We start from the raw sequence: 19,542 nt of genomic DNA, 5'->3' as shown, positions 1-19,542 counted from the left end.
TCTATGTGCACAAGCAGATAAGCCTGGCATCAGGGCTCTCAGGACTGGGATCTGTGATGGATGAGTCCCTATGCGGATTACAGGTCTTGGCAGTAACCCTGGAAGGCATAGGCTGGATGAGGAGGCACTGAGGGACTTTCTGGGACACAGAATAAATCCGTATTAGCAGAAAGCAACATAGCCATACCTTTTACATGTGAACGATGCTACCTTTTGAATAGAGTGCATTTTGTTTATTTTTACGGTTTTGGTCACACGTGTAACACAATATGCAAGTCAGCAGATCCACATGCATCCTCATGCCCTTACCCAGAGGGAGCCCGGGGCTGCTGTAGTGACTGAAGGGGTTTTCACACCTTCAGCAACCGGGGATGGGTGGTGGGAGGGAGAGGGGACCTGCAGTGCCAGGAAAACGGATTGTTTTCCTGGCACTGGAGAGTCCCTTTAAATACACCTTACTGTTCACCCTGCACTGTGTACCCTGTGGCTCTATACGTTTGGCTTTATATTGGGGGCTAGCAGACCTCCCCCACAGAGCTCCAGTGTGTCAATATACTGGTGTGCAACACTCTACTACCTGGTACCATGCACAGCCTCCTCAAAGCCTTGTGTTCACATACAGCAAAACCATGAAAAAAAGCCACTGAAGTCAAAGACTAGGAGAAAGGAGGCAGAGAGGATAAACAAGCAGCAGTAAAAATCCTTGCAGCAACCCTGCACAATCGTGCTTATCACAAAGCTCTTTATGCAAATTCCATTATTTTTTTTTTGGACACTTTTTCGGAAGGAAAATAACAAGTATAATATATTGTCAGCAAACAAAAACGAATAAAATTACATTTACCCAATTCTGCTCCACATTCTGCTTGGGATTCCATCTGTAGTGTAACTAACCTGGAAATAAAAAAATAAAAAATAAAAAAACAGAACAAATACATTAAATCGATTAAGCTTTTTGATTTTGTTAAAGGAAAACTATCATGAAATGTTTGTTTTCTCCTGTTAAGTTTGTCTGTTTTCATTATCTTTCCTTTAACCCCTTAAGGACACATGACATGTGTGACATGTCATGATTCCCTTTTATTCCAGAAGTTTGGTCCTTAAGGGGTTAAGCAAGTACACTGAATCCAAAATTACCTCATAGATGTTTTCCCCTGTTGTCCTGTGATCACTTAAATCTTAGTCAATCCTCAGTCAGATATAACACCTATCTAACCCAAGGACAAAAGTCACTGCCTATTATGCAGTTTATAGAAGAAAATTGGACTTGTGATCCATGTAAAATAGGTGGGATCAGAGCAGTTAGGAGGGAAATACTGAAAGCGGATTGGTTTTTAACTGCATGGTCAGTAATGGTAGCCGATATACTTGTATTTCACACATTCACATGTTAACCATGACATTCCTTGGCTGTAGTAATGAGAGACAGGATTTGAACCGATAAGGCCGTCACATGGTATCTTCTTTCCATAAATGATTTTGAAACAGTGGATACAAAACCAGTTCTCGTGGCCCAGCTAGAGTCCAGAATTTATGTATTTCCCTTTTCTATACCAAAGAGACACCATCAAAACCTGAACTGCTCCTGAGCCACAAGGACTAGCTTGGGAACCACTGGTTTAAAAGAAAATTGCAAACATCATTTTCACCTAAACAAGGTACAGAACGTTTATCGGGAATTACTGCATCTATCATTGTTCAGTGGAGAAGAGGCCATTTTTAAATTGCATCACAACTTTCAGACAGTGTAAAGTCAGCAAGGCTGTGGAGAGCATGTGATGTCTGCAGCCAATCAAATTCTGTGATTTGCAGAGTAGCCACTGCACCAGAAACAGGAAATTGTTATTTGAACAAACTGAGGGTGCAAGGTCAAAATAGCTGAACTAGAATAATTCTCTGTCATTTATGCTTTCAGTTCAGCTACTCTGGCCTTATATTTGAAGTTCTCTTAGAATCCATTTTAAATTCTGATTTACTAATTAACCCTGTAAATTGCCAATGCAAAGTAGAGAGCATAAAAACACAAGACTTTATTAGGGAAAGAATGGCAAGTACATGTTAGAAGGCATTGAAACACAGGCAATAAAACGCACAAAGCAATGTGCAGGTTAGAGGTAGTCAACCTTCTGCCAGCATTATGACTGTAAGTGCATTATGGGAGATGTAGTCCACATCTGGGGTGCCATAGGTGGTCTACCATTTGCTACAGGTGGTACAAACTGCACATACTAATATTTCTATAATATTGTATTTTATATAAACGGTTTTAAGATGCTATATGATGGTGCATAAACGATTTCTGATGAGAGAGTGACATTAAATAAATAATATTTTAGCCTTTAAAAGGAAAAAGATTGATGAAATTTAGATTGCGGCCAATGACATTTATTTGCACATACTTAAGCCATGGAACTATTTGGAATTAAACTAATGCACGGATGACTAGAAATATGCTTGCTTTGGTTTTACAACGCCTGGACTGGCCACAACAACCCGTTTGTAAAACAGATGATCATGAATGTCTATCTAACCACAATGTACTTGAACGAAGACTGTTGAAGAGGTAAAACATACAAGCAGATAAAAGAAGAATCAACTCTCTGATCCCTAAGTGGAGAAAACAACAGCACAAAAAGTTGTTGTATGAAGACATATCCTACTGTAACTTATACTCTCCATACAGTGATAGCACAACCAGAAAACCTTTAAGTTATCATTCAGCTTATATGTCAATCGTTACTATAACTCTGAGTTCTTTATCTGTAGGACAGAATAAAGGTTTGGGAATAAAGGTTTGAATTTTTCATACATGTAAGACCATTGCAGATATACCATTTATAATCTAAGAATACGGTAGAACACTGTAGAACACGGTAGAACACTGGTAACTGTTGCCTTCTGTACTCACATGTCCTTGTGTTCCGCTGCGTGCTCACTGTGTGTCTCCTCTGTGCTATTCTCCTTCACGAGCTGCGCACAAGGCTAGAGGACATTAGAAGTACACGTAAGACAGCGGGTTAAAATAAACACGTATGTACATTTATAAAATTTAATTGACTGCACTGGAAACATATAGCATATGGAGTCCATGGCATGTTTTTCAGGATAATGAATGCCTTAAAGGGAATAAAGCGTGTCCCAACCACTTAATCAATAACCAGTTGCATGCTAAAGTCTGTTTTAGTTTTCATTGAATTGTAAAATTAAATCACAATAAACCAGCTGCACTTAGCTTTCTGTCACAGTGATAGAATGCATATTGTCGTCCTCCCCCCACCCCCCCTCCCCCCCTGCTAGTTGGCAACCAAATACGATTTTTTCCATCATACAAGAATGGGAAGAGGAGTTAATTGGAATAGTTAGAAGGGAACATACATGCATTAGGTAAATAGAAACCTATGTAGGGACCTAAAACAAATCAATAAAATATAAGTTATGTATTAAATGTAAAAATACCCATTAAGCACCAGTGAGGTGAGTAATACTTTTATTTCCCAAAATTACAGCTACGAGAGAGAAAAAGCACTGACTGCAAAACAAATGGGGTAGAGCTACCTAATGAAAATCTGAGAAAATTCCCCCAAATCTAAATTCACTTCAGTGGACAACCAAATAACTCCTCAATAGAAATCACCATTTTACTAAGGACACTACAATAGCTCTGTGATAGACTAACACTTACCCTGTGATTTGCTAGGCCTATCTCCTTGTATCTATTAAAAAACAATTGGACAGTGGATACTGTAAGGCTTTATTAAATCTAGCCATTCTGCTCCATCATACGTCTCATTAGGCATCCATTCCTTACATAGGAATACTAGGCTAGCATAAATTGTTGAGAGAAGAGATCCAAGATACAAAGTATCTGCGATCACATACTCCAAATATATATACAGAGTAGCAAATGCTGTAGAAACATTTCTTCAAAGAAATAGTATGATGAATCCATTTAGTCCCGAATCTCCGATATGTAAGATGGGGAGCAATTCCATAATGTGTTCTCAACGAGTATAGAGTTTCTCAGTCTGTTAGATAGAGAATAGAACATCCCTCTCTCCCTTCAGATCCAACTACACAGGATAAGGAAAAAATGGAAAAGTGAAAGAATAATTTAAAGTAAATGGTGCATCTTGTGCAATAAAGTGCACTGTGCTGTGTTTAAAGGATTAAAACGACCCGATGCCTTTCGGTGCTAAAAGAAAATGCACGTTCATCGGGTAACTGGAAAAGAGGAATTGGTGTGATTGCCATCCCTCCCAATTTCCAATAAAGTTACTGGTGGAACAGAAGATGGTAATTACGATATCGTAATCAACTCTTTAGAGGGTGGATGGCAGCATACAGCCAAGCTCTGTCTAGGATATATAACTCATTAGGAGGGACACTCGGTACCCAATACATTGGGTAGAGGAAGGAAGTTAGGTCAAAGGAATTGAGGAACACAGATATGCAATTCATTTAGGTTCCTCCCAGCCAGTGTGTACATGGATTAGGAACATAATGGCTACCTTTGGCACTGTATGTGCTTGTGAACTACATTTCCCATGTATCTTACCATCACTTGCAGTGCCATAGTAAGCCATCACTGGCCTAGGAAGTAAGGAAAGATTGATACACTCATTAGTCCTCATTCTGGAATAAGGGTTGGAGATAGGGATACATGTTCTCTCTCTTGCTGTTGGAAACAAGCCATTCAAAATTAAGCTCAAATCCCCACCAAAAGCAATATATAAACTGGCGCACTAATGAAAACTGGAATAAGTCATGATGGCAAAGCTATAACTTTTTATCTAAATAAGGATTAGAACACAATGCATGTGTGTATTCCGAACACTACAGTGTTCCATTAACATACAAAGAAGAGGAGATGTAGAAGTATTGCTAACAGAATGGTGGATCAATCACCATGAAAACCCAATGTCATGACATTCCCCTTTAGGTCTCTGGGAAAGATGAAAAGTATACAGAAAAATAACCTTGGTTTCTGATACACTGAATGGAAGCATTGCTTGAAATTCCTCTTGTATTTCGGACATAAGATGAGCAGTCTTTTTCCAGAAGTGCAGTAGGGTGGTCTGTTACAACGAAATAAAATATAGCAATTTATTAATGTCTACTTTCATTCTACACATGCACAGGGTTTGTTGGATCCACAGTTCTGCATGTTTTATTTCAATAGAATACATTAAAGGGACACTCTGAGGACCAAATCAACTTTTAGCTCAATGAAGCAGTTTTGGTGTATAGGTCATGCCCTTGCAGTCTCACTCATCTGCCATTAAATCACTTTGTTTATACAGCCCTAGCCAAACCTCCCCTGGCTGGGACTTACATGGTGTACTCTACACACTTGCTGTAAAGAGAGATCTAATGTTAACTACATTTTACATGTATCTAAAACTTGCTTTACTGCACAGTGCTTTTAATTTAGAATGTATTATAGAAACATAGAATGTGACGGTAGATTAGAACCATTCGGCCCATCTAGTCTGCCCAATTTTCTAAATACTTTCAGTAGTCCCTGGCCTTATCTTATAGTTAGGATAGCCTTATGCCCATCCCACGCATGCTTAAACTCCTTTACGGGGTTAACCTCTACCACTTCAGCTGGAAGGCTATTCCATGCATCCACTACCCTCTCAGTAAAGTAATACTTCCTGATATTATTTTTACACCTTTGCCCCTCTAATTTAAGACTATATCCTCTTGTGGTAGTTTTTCTTCTTGTAAATATAGTCTCCTCCTTTTACTGTGTTGATTCCCTTTATGTATTTAAATGTTTCTATCATATCCCCCCTGTCTCGTCTTTCCTCCAAGCTATACATGTTAAGATCCTTTAACCTTTTCTGGTAAGTTTTATCCTGCAATCCATGAACCAGTTTAGTAGCCCTTCTCTGAACTCTCTCTAAAGTATCAACATCCTTCTGGATATACGGTCTCCAGTACTGCGTACAATACTCCAAGTGAGGTCTCACCAGAGCTTTGTACAATGGCATGAGCACTTCCCTCTTTCTACTGCTAATAACTCTCCCTATACAACCAAGAATTCTGCTAGCATTTCCTGCTGCTCTATTACATTGTCTTCCTACCTTTAAGTCATCTGAAATAATTACCCCTAAATGATATCCTACTCTGTTAACAGCCTGCAGTAGCATCCTGTGTTTGGGTGCATTTTCCCCTTTAATTTAAAAATGTAATAGTGTTTTTTTTAATGCCATATATAGGTCTGCCTTTTCAGTGAAATAATTACTTTTGCTCCCTTTTCCTCGCTCTTATTTTATCTTCTTTTCCACACTTTTCTCAATTTTGGTTTTCTTTCTCCTTCACTTTTTTTTTTTTTCCAACAGACACATATCTTTTAATCAATAAATATTGCAGCCCACTTCCAAGTTGTTTGATAATCACATCAGAATAACCTACATAGGTAGGGAAACACTAAAGTGTTAGAAACACATGTTTGTACACCTAACACTATAGTGTTTCTTTAAATTTGAATTCCCACTTTAGTGAATAATGTTCTACATTGCAGGGCTGATTTAAAAAAACAGTGAGACTGTCCCAGCAAAACAAACTTTGACAACTATGATATAAGTAAGATGTTTGATCAGTGTTACCTGATATGAAGCTAGTGAATGTGACAGCATATTGCAACGGCTGGCTCCCAGGAGGTCCACTTTCTGGCATACATCCATCTTAGTCTTGTCAAAATGGCTTTTAGTGTTTCTTACCTGAATCTGAACCTGTGGACATTATACAAAAGTAGAAATGTTATCTTTAGAGGCATGGCACTTGAAATAAATTGCTACATTAGAATACAAATAGTTGATTAGGCTGCTACAAATAAAACGAAGAATGGTCATTTAACATTTTTATTCTACCACCATTTCCTGTACCCACATGATAAATAGACTGCTGCTTAGTAGGCACCAATGGGAGAATTATCTCGTAGCAGGATGGCTTGGGATCCTGCAGATGTGCTAAGCATGTTTGAAGGAGTAATGTGTAACTCAAACAGTGGAGGTCAATTCACCAAATCAAATGTTGTTCTAAAGTAAAAGTGTTAATGTTTCACACAAATGTAACGAATTCCCAACAAGTAAATGTGATAATTTCAACCAAACTTGTACTATGAATTGATTAGAGGTTAAATACAGCCAAATCACTATTATTATTCAATAACAGCTGAATAACAACCAAACTCCCTTTACTTATGGTATTACAGACCAGAGAAGCTGCACCCATAACTCTAGGCCCATCTAACTCTAAGCCACCCTAATACTACCTTCAGCCTCCTAAACATTTCTCCAGCCCTAAACGGAAATTTAGTGACAATTTGTTGGGTTATTTCCAATACCCCTGTGAAAACAGTAGAGGTCCCTCTAGCTGAATATGGTTTAAATTCAGTTGATCATTAATAAAGCATACCTTTAGGAATGTTATCAGTTGAGTTGAAGACAACAGAGCCAAAACAGTGATCATTTAATCAATAAACTCCAGTTAGGCTCTGGGCTCACAAAATATTTGCAGTCAAATTAAATCTGTCTACATCGAGTTTCCAGAAAAATGTCTTAGATTCTCCTGGAAATGTTTGTTACTCCTCCCCCCCCCCCTTCCCCCCACCACTAACTTATTTGTTGCACCTAATATTCCTGCTAAGTACTTTAACCCCTTAAGGACACATGACATGTGTGACATGTCATGATTCCCTTTTATTACAGAAGTTTGGTCCTTAAGGGGTTAAAGTAAGGTCTCCCTCATGCTGTCAAAACAGCTCTGATGCATCAAGGCATGGACTCCACAAGACCTCTGAACATATCCTGAGGTATCTGGCATCAATACATTAGCAGCACATTACATTGTAGCTTCCTATCAGACAAGTAAACCTTGCAGCCCACCTTTCTGAATTTTTCCATCTGTTTATAGGTGTCAGGGTCCAACTCCTGGGAAACATCCTTCATCCAAAGCAAGGCCCCTCTATATTCAGTCCGTGCTTTCTCCATACGATTTATGGTCAGAAGGGTATCGGAAACTGCGCGTCTACTGAAAGTGACCACTTCCTGCTCCAGGCGAGATAAGGGGGTGCATATTGCTAACCTGATTAAAGATAACATAAAAACCCCAGTTTTTAACATGCTTTTGGAGTTTTGGCTTCCTTTACTGGAAGAGCAGAAGAACTGGAAGAGCAAAAAGGAGTCAACTCATTTTTTAAACTAACAGGGGTACTGGGACACTGGATCACCCTATAAACGGTGACCACTCTCTTCTGTTCTAAGATGCATTCCACATACCTTTGCCCAGCGGAGGAACACAGAGCATTTCCTGTGGCTTTCATCATTTTCCCCGCTTGTGTGCTGTTCTGCTGAGCATGCTCCTTCAGGAGCAGACCAAAATCATTCTCTTTCTGAGACAGAACTAAGGGAGATAATTACAAATAAATGAATCAATACATTGACCATTTTAAATGGGAGGTCCATTGACGGAGTCTTTACTCCTCTTATTTTATTTTTTGTTTATTATAGTTTTTATTGCTTTTGATAAGGCACAGTGATAAAGTTACATTAATAAATGTACATGAATAACAGGTTCATACAACACAAATGATAAGGATAAAATAACAATTTCACAAATTCAAAGGGTACAAGTATACAAGATACTGCATTTCCATCTATAACAATTTATGGTTCTATATTTACATCCAAGCGTGTGGTTATGTAGCAATACATGGGACAGTATAGTTAAATCGCTATTGCAATAATCCCGTATGACCGGAAGCGAGGACTGGGAGCATGATATCTGTACCTATGCCACTAATAATATTTTAATGCAACTTAAGAAAAAGATAAAACTAAAAGGAACGATGTAATGGAATAATAAAACCTGGGTAGAGGAATATTGGCAGCTGGTGTAAAGAGAAGGTAGGATCAACTCTACTCCTCTGATGTTTAGGTTGACTTGAAAGCTAGTCTAGTACACTTTCAGGTTATTCACCAACGTGTGCATTCTCAGGAAATCAAACAGGTTTATTTACTAATGTAAAACTGTTGGGAATTCAAAGTGAATTTCAAATTTAAAACCAAAACAGCAAAACTGAAAAGATTCTCCTAATCAGCTATGCATCCAGTTCAGCTAGTTTGACTTACATTTGAAATGCACTTTCAATTCCCAACACATCTCACTTTAGTAAATAATCCTGAAAATTATTTAAATTGAATTTACAAGTTTAGGCCAAAATAGCTCAAAAGAAAGTGTTTTCGACTTTTTCTAATTCTCCTATTTTGGTCTAAAATGTTAAGATTCCCTTTAATTTTCAGACATTTACACTTTAGCGAATAACCTAGTTTATGTACAGGACAATTAACACCCAGCAGAGGAATATACCACAATCTTTTATTCTAACCTTGGTATCAGAACATTTCATACAATTATTATTTCAATTAAATTTATTATTCAAACTCTACTTCACTGCACTTGGTCATCAATTCTTACCATCGAGTGCTTGTTGGTATTTCTCAATTATTTTGATTAACTCTGATCCCGTTGTCTGAATGGAATGAAATATCTGTAGAAAGAAAGAAATTTGTTTTCAAAATAGTATTTATTGTATTCTTAAAGGGCTGCTAAACAATTATTATTAAAATTAGTCTACTCTAAAACAGTGGTCCAACAATAGGTCAATCTGTCATTTTTGGAGGACACAAATGGTGTGAAAAGGGACATCATATGCATCAGACTTCGATAAAAACCCTGTGTAAAGGGGCGGGACTTGGCAGCTGATTGAGTGGGATGCAGGCTAGAAGTGCTCCTCAACAAAGCTATAATTTAAGCATATATTTGGCGATTTGGTGTTATTTACCGATATCTAATTGACTCTACCTCCAACTGGACTGAACCACTTTAGGTTTTTCAATGTTTTTTGGGCTCCTTCAAATTAAGGCCTACCAACCTGTCACGATGGATAATGAGGCAGATTTATGCTTCTGAAAAGCCTTGCAGAGACAGAAGCCCTTTTTCCCCACCTTTGGACCGGCAGGGGTTATCCTGGACCCACCTGGAGACTAGCTGTACATAGAGCTGACTACACCAACAATGGCTGTTACAACCGGTTTGAAGCGAACAACACCACAGCACTCTGTGTGGATGGAGATCTTTAACAAAATATGCAACTAATCATTCCCTTGCTACAAATCTGGACCGCCCTATGGAACAGGCCACCTCTCGGACGCACGGCATGTCTCAGACCCAGTTTTTCCCATTTTAACATTTTATTCACACTTATAGGATATTAAAAGAAAGCCATGTCCGCCCTTTAAAAACATATATATGCACTAGGATGGTATTCGGGGGAAAACACTTCCCCAAACATAGATTAGTTTACTCACGAATAGAATCTTGCATATATATGTTCAGGGAAAAGTCCATGAACATAGATTAGCTTACTCACAAATGAAATCCAGCAAAACTATGTTAGGGGAAAATTCCCCGAACATAGATTAGCGAACTAGTGACTAGGGCTTATTTTCATGGTAAGGTTTATATTATGGCATTATATATATATATATATATATATATATATATTGGGGAACTACTATATATTATATGTATGGAGGGACTGAAACTTACGTTGCAGCAACATATAGCTAATATTATTATATTGCAATGACCCAGGTCACTTAACCCTGCAAAGGTAGTTTTTTGATAAACTGCAATAATTGCATTGCAGTGTTAAAGGGACTCTACAGGCAGAGGATTTTACTCACCTGGTTCCAGTGCCGGGAGTCTCGTGAAGCCGTGCCCCCTATTTCGTCAAAATGACGAAATAGGCGGGCGCGAGCAGGGAGCAATCAGACGCTAATCAGACTCATGCCGCCCTCTGAAATCCTGAGCGCACTACCGCACATGCGCGAGCTGAGCTGACTGACAGTTCAGCTCGCGGTCTTTGCCCAACCCCTTTCCTCTGCTGACACAGTGCCTTCTCTCTCCTGCATACGTCAGACGTATTTTAATACGTCTGACGTGTACAAGGCCTTTTTAGGGCCCTACATGATAGTAAGTCCCTCTGGTGGCCGTCTGAGTGACGGCCACTAGAGGTATTCCTATCAATCAATGTAAACACTGTATTTTCTTTGAAAATACAGTGTTTACATTAGATTGCCTGCAGGGAGCTATAGATCTCACCTGAACAACTACATTAAGCTGTAGTTGTTCAGGTGACTATAGTGTCCCTTTGAGTGCACCTCTAGTGGCTATCTACCAGACAGCTACCAGAGGGACTTTCGTGTTGTTTGGCGACTTTTGGACACCTAACTAATGCTGGACGTCCTCATGTTATGCATGAGGACATTCAGTGTAACCCAAAACACTATAGGAAAGCATTGTACAATGCAGTCCTATGGGGGAAGTCCTAATGCAAGCACGGCAATCTCCATGCATGCACATTAGGTCCCTTAATGGTGGCTGGCGTCAGTGGAGGAGCAAAGGTGGAGCCTGAACCAGCGCCGAGGGAATCGCTGCTGGAAACAGATAAGTGACAGAAGGGGGCTGCAAGGGGGTCACTATAGGGAGCTACAGTTTCCCTTTAAGGGGTCAAATAGTTTTCCTCACTATTCACATCAGGATTTTTTACAATTTCTTATTTTTGTTTTCTTTCCAATTTATGTCTCTTTACAGTTTCTTTTCATCTTCTGCTAATGCACACCACAAATATAGAAATGTATTACTAAAGTATCAAAGGTAGATTTTTTTTAATATACAACACGTGTAGAAAAATATGCTTTATAGTTTATTGTCTTTAGTTTAAAAGCACAGTTCCATCTAGTGGTGGAGAGGATATGGGGGGCTCCAACTATAGCAGAGTCCCACTAACTTCCCATTATTCTTAAAAACAGTCAAACATAGATCTCACCTACCTCCAGCTTGGCATCGAGTTCAGCATCTGAAGCAACAACGTGTTCATCCTCTTTTTTCCCTGTAACTTTAATCAAAACTTGTTTGGTTTCCCAGAATTTCTTCTGCATACGGCTGACCACTGACTGGTCCTCCCCTGTCCACTGCTGTCTACTGTTCATGATGAGGCTAAAAAAATTAGAAGACAAAACAATTGTTTCAGTTATTCTAGCCTATGCGAGTGATGTGAGGCTAAGCATCCCTTTCAGATCTCTGTGCCTGTTAATCCAATGAATAAATAATTACAGCATCAAGTTACAGACTGTGGTAGGAATCAGAATTAAATAGTAAAAAAAAAAAAAAAAAAGCACATAGCATCATCTTTCTAAGATATCCCTTCGGTAACAGAAATGCTAATGAGGCAGGTATAGTCATTGGTGATATCTGATTGGATCATCTTGTGTTGAGGTTGTAAATACAAAATATAAAAACGAATATTAAAGAATGAAAGAATGCCTTGCTGCACATTATGCATACAATGCGTTGGGCACGCCTCTGGTACACAAAGGGTTAAAAAAAAAAATGTAGATTCCAGTACATGTTTACTGTACACATACACACATACCTGTGAAAGATTTTGTTTTTCCCAAATGCTAAATTTAGCAAGATAAATATTAAGTGTCCTTTATTGTTAAACAGATCAATTCTTAAGGAGATTACACAGAGAGCAATAAAATCATTTAGGTTTTGCAAATGCCATGTACATTAACGGAGTCAATATTTGGAAATATAACAAGGCTCCGGGTAGATATCCTATAGTAGAACACGATTCTAAACAAACGAGGAAATAGAAAGTTTGTGACACGTGAAAGATTTAAATATTTTTGCATTGTGTACAAAGTATGAACAAAAATACCCCACCATAGCGGGAGTAAATAAAATATGACATGCTATGTTTTAACACAAAAGATATAAACGCAAGCATTATTACACAGAATAGGTTTTTGGTGATGAAGTGCAATATTTCTGTTATTAATTAAGAGTAGAGAGATAGAGCCTACATATTCTGCAGCGCTGTTCAATTATACAAGGGGATATTTAGAGATGAAGAGACCCTACTCAAATAAACGTATATTGTTCATGTCTTAATGGATTATTCCAACCAAACACGGTTTTATTCCAATAAACCAATGTTTGGGCTAGAGTAGCCCATATTGTGTTGGTCCAACCCACCAAGTAACAAAAATAAAGCTAAAACCTACCTGCACTCCAGCTCTGAAGTGAAACGCTGCACATAGAGACTCCAGACACCATAACAACTTAAAATCACTGAGTGGTATAGTGAGACAAAGAGTGCAATAAACTCACTTCCAGATTAACGGAATTAGGTTTGTCTTTTCCTGGATTAGAACAACTCTGTGATTAAAACAGTCTGACACTAATTGTGGCAACTGTGCCCAAAGACTATGTGCACCATAACTACTACAACAAGCTTTCGTGAATATGCTCTGTTTAAAAAGCACCATTAACAGTACATATGATAGAACTGCCACGTGTCATGTCTGTCATATTTAACAAATGATATAAACGTTTCTGTTTCTCCTCCTTAAAAGCAATATATGCCCTCACTGTGAAAGACTGGACAAAATTGTCATGTCACTTGCTAAATCTTTAACAGGGCACTCTAAGTACCATAGCAATTATCGCCAACATTAGTGGTTATGGTGTCCACAGGCACCTGGCCCCATATCCGCGTTGTGTGTGGGATTCTTGTTTTCTTTACATGCCATATTAAAGTTATAGCAGCCATTATTGCAACAGCTGAGGAAATGTCACGTAAGACCTGGGACTACCAGAAACTTGGAGCTCTTAGCATACAACAGCAAGCTTGAATTTGGATCGGCAGTTAACCACCATTAAACTGTGTCATAATGGAAGGGAGTGATTGCTTTGCTTCCAAATCACGCACGTCCTGTTCCCCTTCCCAGGTTGGGAAGTGGCGGACTCACGTCAGACCGTTTTTTAGGGCCACTTACCCTGATGATGAATATATGCCTATTTACAAGGACAATTCCGCTGCCCCTGTTCATACTCTGTGGGACAGATGGCGCCATCACGTGCTTTGTTGTATTACTTTCATATCCACAGACAAGGTCTTTTCAGAATTAGCAATGGAAGCCACATTTTTCACTTACCGTATATCAAACACAGGAAGAGCCCCTTCTCAGAGCAGGAATTGCTGCCTGGTAATAATTTAGTGGTAATGGCACCTTGTTTTTGAGCGAATGTTCTGCTTTGAACCACTAAGGCTGGCCTGAATGAAAGCTTTATACACGAAGCCAACAAGGATAGAAATTAATGGGAATTTCCTGGGAAAGACCTGGTGCTGATAAAAGAATGATACTTTGTAGGGATACCTGATCTTGATGCCTCTCTTTATCCCAATCATGGAGACAATGCTGGTGTTGTCATGGGTCAAGGGACATACCAGAATGTCCTGTCATCCTGCTATACTGAAAAAAATATATATATATTCAGATTGGCGCCTTGCTCGTGCTGAAAAGTAGTTTGAACATGCGGCTCTGCTTCCATCACCTTGCAAAAAGAGGATTTCCAGATTCCTAAGGTTGCTATGCTTCTCAATCCATGCTTCAGAGATGCCTACACATCTGATGAATAAAAGGTCATCCAAAAAAGGATCATTTAAAAGACAGACATGCAGCTACAATGTTTACGTCTACCCAGTGGTAACAAGTCTCCTCACAAGATGGCGCCCACACTGACGCACACATGCAGTAGACAGAGCCAGAGGAGAAGGACTCCAATACACCAAGGACCAAAAACATCTCACAACAAAAAGACAAACTGTGCCCTTACCTGGATCAAGAGACTGTGCACAGTATGAAGAAGGTGAGGTCTCTAGTACACCAGACTCAGAGATGCATGTGGAAGGTCACAGTGACCCACCTACAAAATGTTATAGAGTGCTGAAAAGTACTACAGACGTGTGAAGATGAGGCTATGTCGGAATAACTCTCAAACATATACTCTCATAAGCTCTGGATCTGTTGTTTAACTGAAGAGGCTGACAAAAGCTTGTTGGATTTGCGGACACTTGACATATTTTCCCTTGTTATTGCAGAGCAATGTCTTATTGATACAGCACATCAAGCCCTGTCAGTCCAGAAAGTGAGGGAGAACACATGAGGTCATTGAACACGTCCATTTTATTCCAGTAACAAAGAGGCCATTTTCAAAAGGAGATGCCAGAATACTGTTTAAGGCACAGAAAATGTATCAAGACCTTGACCCGATAACCATCCAGAAATGCAGCTTGTGAAACCATTAGTGGATCCCACTACACCTGCTCACTTTGCAACGATCAGTTACAAAATAATAAGCATTGGGTCAGGCAACCAACAATAAGACCAAAGGTGGGTAAAGATGGCTGTCGGAAACGAGGAGTGGGAAGGCAGACAAGGGATCTCTTCACAAATTTCAAACAACGTGAATTGAAAAAAAAAAAAAAATAACTATATAGTATATTATAACATTACGGGCATATTAAAATCAAAATAAAATAAAAAATAATAAATAATGACATTGTTCCTTTAAAACCCTGATTACTGAGCCAACCATGCTGTGATGAGATACAAAAACAAAACTTTGCTCTAATTTCAGCACAGGGAAAAAGCATAAAAGGTACTATCATTTTTCTAGAATTACTCGTGTATGTGAAAGCAGCAACCCCATTTTTTTTTTATTTCACCAAGCAAAAATATACCGTGTTTTCTTTGAAAGCATATTATGCTATAAAACAAAGTCACAATTCCTTTACAAACACCCATATTTTGGGGGTCTATTACATTTTTTTTTAACTTCAATGCCATCAAATAAAATAGTTTTTGGCGAGAAAAAAAAAAAAAAAAATATAAATGTAACTGCAAAACAAAAAAATCATTTTTTTTTCCTGGAAATTTTACAGTGGGGTATGTAGTATTTGTATTTCAGCCTTAAATAACTAAACTGGTTTGTAGTCCAGCTGCAATGTACCATAACAAATCAATGTTTTATTGGGCTGTAATAGTCATTAAAGTGGCAGTCAGTGCTGTCCACCGCCTGCCCTTGTGATAATGGACCTGGGTTTGGGGGAAGGTAAAGCGTTTTATATTCCCCTCCCTGCATCCCTGAGCAGTTACCATGACAACGGTAAAAGGGTACCAAGTCATTGGGGAGGGTGTTGGACCGTGGGTATATAAACAGAGCCATCATGGCGGGTCGTACCTGCGGTAACCGGAGCGTGGAGGACAGGGTATCCGCAGCAGGATACAGCTGTCACAGCGTAGGCAAAGAAAAAAAAAAAAAAAAAAAAAAAAAAGCAGACCGTACCAGGGAGCAGCCCAGTGCGCATGCGCCTCATCGGCCGCCGCTTTGCAAAGCAGGAAGTATCGGTGCAGTAACCCATGGCAACAGGAAGGAACCATGTTTTCTGAAAGGGGGAGGAAGGTGCTGCCCATTATTTCCTGCGTCCATTGGGTCTTACTGGATAGAATGAGCATGTTGTTGTATATTATACGAAGTGTTAACCCCTCAGTGGCTGAGGCTTTCCCTCACTGAGCTCTTTCATCTAATGGACAGATAGGACTATCAGCTGACACCCTGTATACCTAACACAAGTATTATGTATTTATTAATGGGACACTATAGTCACCGGAACCACTAAAGCTAAATGCAGTGAGTTGTTCTGGTGATTAATGTATGTCCCTGCAGGGTTTTTTTTTTTTTTTTTTAAATATAAACATTGCCTTTGCAATCAAAAGGCAGTGTTTACATTACTGCCTAGTAACACCTCTAGTAGCGGTCACTCAGATGACCACTAAAGGTACTTCCTGGGTCTGTACTGCACAATATGCAACTCTTTGCATGGAGATGCTGAACGTTCCTGTGCTGATTGGCCAGTGTAGGCTCCTGGTAAATCCCAGGTAAGTGTTTAAAACATGCAATGTGCTGTGGTGGTTATGGTGCACAGGGTGTTTCTTTAATAGTAGTCACAGAATCCAGTGCATCTAAACAAACATTTATAGAAAGTAGATTTCCCTGTGGTATTTTATTAAAGAAGCCCAATCACCCCTAACTTACCTTTATTCAGTTGTTCCTTCTTCTCTTCCTTGTTCTGAATCTGTTCTTTTCTGATCTATTTTTCTTTAAAAACATAAGGCAAAGTATGGACTACGTTGAGATATCTGCACTTTTGTACCAGGGCTAGTTAACCCCTGGCAGATGTGACTTAGGCAGCTTGAGCTGCAGAAGCTGGTCATTCATTCTCAGCAGTCTCAGTTAATGAATGACCCTCAGTACATGCATTATGCACAGAATTGACATTTGCCAGCCTGCATCTCTAGTTTCAGGATGGTTAACGATGCTACAGGAAGTGGAGTTACAGATTCCAAGCACCATGAGTAATATGAAACATGTTTAAATGCAGTTTTGGATTGAACGCAGGTAGCCGTTTTGATTCGTTTTGTGTGTTCCTTGTTTTCTTAAAGGAATAACTACAGCTTATTGTAGTTGTTTTTGTGAGGATAGTCAGTCCCTGCAGGCTTTTTGCAGTAAACACTGTCTTTTCAGAGAAAAGGTAGTGTTTACACATTAAAGCCTAGGGACACCTTCACTAGCCACTGGAGGTGCTTCCTGGGGCAGTGCTGCACAATGTACAGCACTGACGTTCAGCATCTCCACACTGAGACACTGAGCTTGACTCATAGAGAGGCAATGATTCAATGTATCTCTATGAGGAGATGTTGATTGGCCAAGACGGCATTTGACTCCACCCCGCCTCCTCTACGATCTCTGCCAATCCAATGCTTTCCCTGTAGGAAAGCATTGGATTGGCTGATTTAATCAATTCTGATTATGTCAGCCAGAGAGGCGGGGCAGGGGCAGCGCCTGCAGTCCCATGGAGAGCTGGAAAAAAAGGTTTTAACCCTTTCTAATGGGAGGCAAGCCACCTACTAAATGGTGGTTTAAACACTTTAGGGTCAGATATACATGTTTGTGTTCCTGACCCTATAGTGTTCCTTTAATACTATAGCCATTGCCAGTATTCATGAATATGAATGTAAGGCTAATTTCTGAGGTGTTTTTTTTATCTGTATCCTAAATTTCCACTCCCATGTGTGCCCTCTATTTGTAGCCATGCATATTTATACCAACTTATAACAGAGATTTTACCTTTAACAGGGTTAAAGTGAATTTCAAATTTAGGGTCAGAGTAGCTGAAAGGAAAGCATAGCTGACCTTAAGTTTGAAATTTAAAGTGAGTAACCCTGTAATAATTTGTCTGTATGAATTTATAAGAATACATTATTTTAGCTGAAAGCAGTAAGGTTATGCAATACGACTCCCCTTATGCAAATGACTAATAATGAAAGGCATTGGGAGAAAGGAGTAATCATAAATAATGGGATTTGCTTGTTATGAATTTTGTGCACGTCACAATATGTGTCCATTTCTGACAGAGACTCCCTCCCTCTCCCAATCACGTGTGGTGTTCCCCAAGGTTCCATTCTCTGCCCCATACTATTCACATTGTTTATAAATTATCTGCCTAAAGTCTGCAAATCCTCAAATGTACACATGTACGCAGACGACGCAGTAACCTATGCAAGCAAATCCAATCTACCGCAGCTTGAGGCTGTGCTCCAAGATCAGTTCAGAGGTAGAAAAGTGGATTGCAAAAACAAACTCTTCCTTAACAATGATCTTTGGAACAGTACCTAAATTACACAGTTCCCAGTTCCCACCTAGCCATCAAAACCAATTCAAATAGCACACTGACCGCAGTCCACTCTTTCAAATACTTGGGTATGTTGTTAGACCACAATCTATCTTTTGGCCTCCACATAGAAAAACTTGCATCTAAACTTTATCCAAAACTAGGTGCCCTGTACAGAAACCAATTCTGACTAACCCTACAGTAAAGAAAAAGATTGTACAGCAAATGCTGATGCCAATCATTGATTATGGGGATGTAGTATATGCACCTGCACCGGAAACCCACCTTAATAAACTCAATACAGTGTATAACTCGTTCTGCCAATTTGTGCTACAATGTAATTACAGGACCCACCATTGTGACATGCTAAAAGAACTAAACTGGCTGCCGCTGGAATCCAAACGCACCCCTTATCTTTCCAGCCTTGTGCTTAAGAGCTTTTCTGGGAAGCTCTCACCCTACCTGAACAGAATGCTCGCCCCAGCTGTTCCCACCTCCTATAACCTCCGATCCAGTACCAGCACTTTATTTAGTCTACCTTAATACAAAAAGAAAGTAGCCCGATCCTCTTTTTTGCTACAGCGCACCGCAATTATGGAACGACCTCCTGCACACTTTCAAATCTTCCCCAAGGCTAAAGTCCTTTAAGAGATCCCTCTCTACATACCTCAAAACAGAATGCACGTGTCATGGTTGGTTATATATTTCCTACCTGTTTAATGTTAAATATTGTATATTAATATTGTTTCTGTATTGTATTATACCCTATCGTATCAATGCAATTCTTTTGTGGACCCAGGACATACTTGAAAACGAGAGAAATCTCAATGTATCTTTCCTTGTAAAATAAATATTTTATAAATAAAGTTCCCAAAACAGAATGA

General features: G+C 39.3%; 1 protein-coding gene across 1 annotated transcript in view; it reads right to left on the bottom strand.

Moving 5' to 3' along the window:
* The window catches only part of ICA1L (islet cell autoantigen 1 like), a 46,930-nt gene extending 30,686 nt beyond the window's left edge, over positions 1 to 16,244 (bottom strand). Inside the window, exons 1-9 of the mRNA XM_063429837.1 lie at positions 16,168 to 16,244; positions 11,907 to 12,072; positions 9,487 to 9,559; positions 8,289 to 8,412; positions 7,896 to 8,094; positions 6,615 to 6,740; positions 4,977 to 5,075; positions 2,909 to 2,982; positions 845 to 894 (exon numbers count right to left, since the gene is read on the bottom strand). Coding sequence (XP_063285907.1) covers positions 845 to 894; positions 2,909 to 2,982; positions 4,977 to 5,075; positions 6,615 to 6,740; positions 7,896 to 8,094; positions 8,289 to 8,412; positions 9,487 to 9,559; positions 11,907 to 12,065 — 904 coding nt within the window. The 5' untranslated portion in view covers positions 12,066 to 12,072; positions 16,168 to 16,244. The remainder of the gene's footprint in view (positions 1 to 844; positions 895 to 2,908; positions 2,983 to 4,976; positions 5,076 to 6,614; positions 6,741 to 7,895; positions 8,095 to 8,288; positions 8,413 to 9,486; positions 9,560 to 11,906; positions 12,073 to 16,167) is intronic.
* Positions 16,245 to 19,542: the final 3,298 nt, after the last annotated feature.

The sequence above is a fragment of the Pelobates fuscus genome, chromosome 8 (genome assembly GCF_036172605.1).
Source record: "Pelobates fuscus isolate aPelFus1 chromosome 8, aPelFus1.pri, whole genome shotgun sequence".
Taxonomy (NCBI): Eukaryota; Metazoa; Chordata; class Amphibia; order Anura; family Pelobatidae; genus Pelobates; species Pelobates fuscus.
This window is presented reverse-complemented; position numbering and strand designations above follow the sequence as displayed.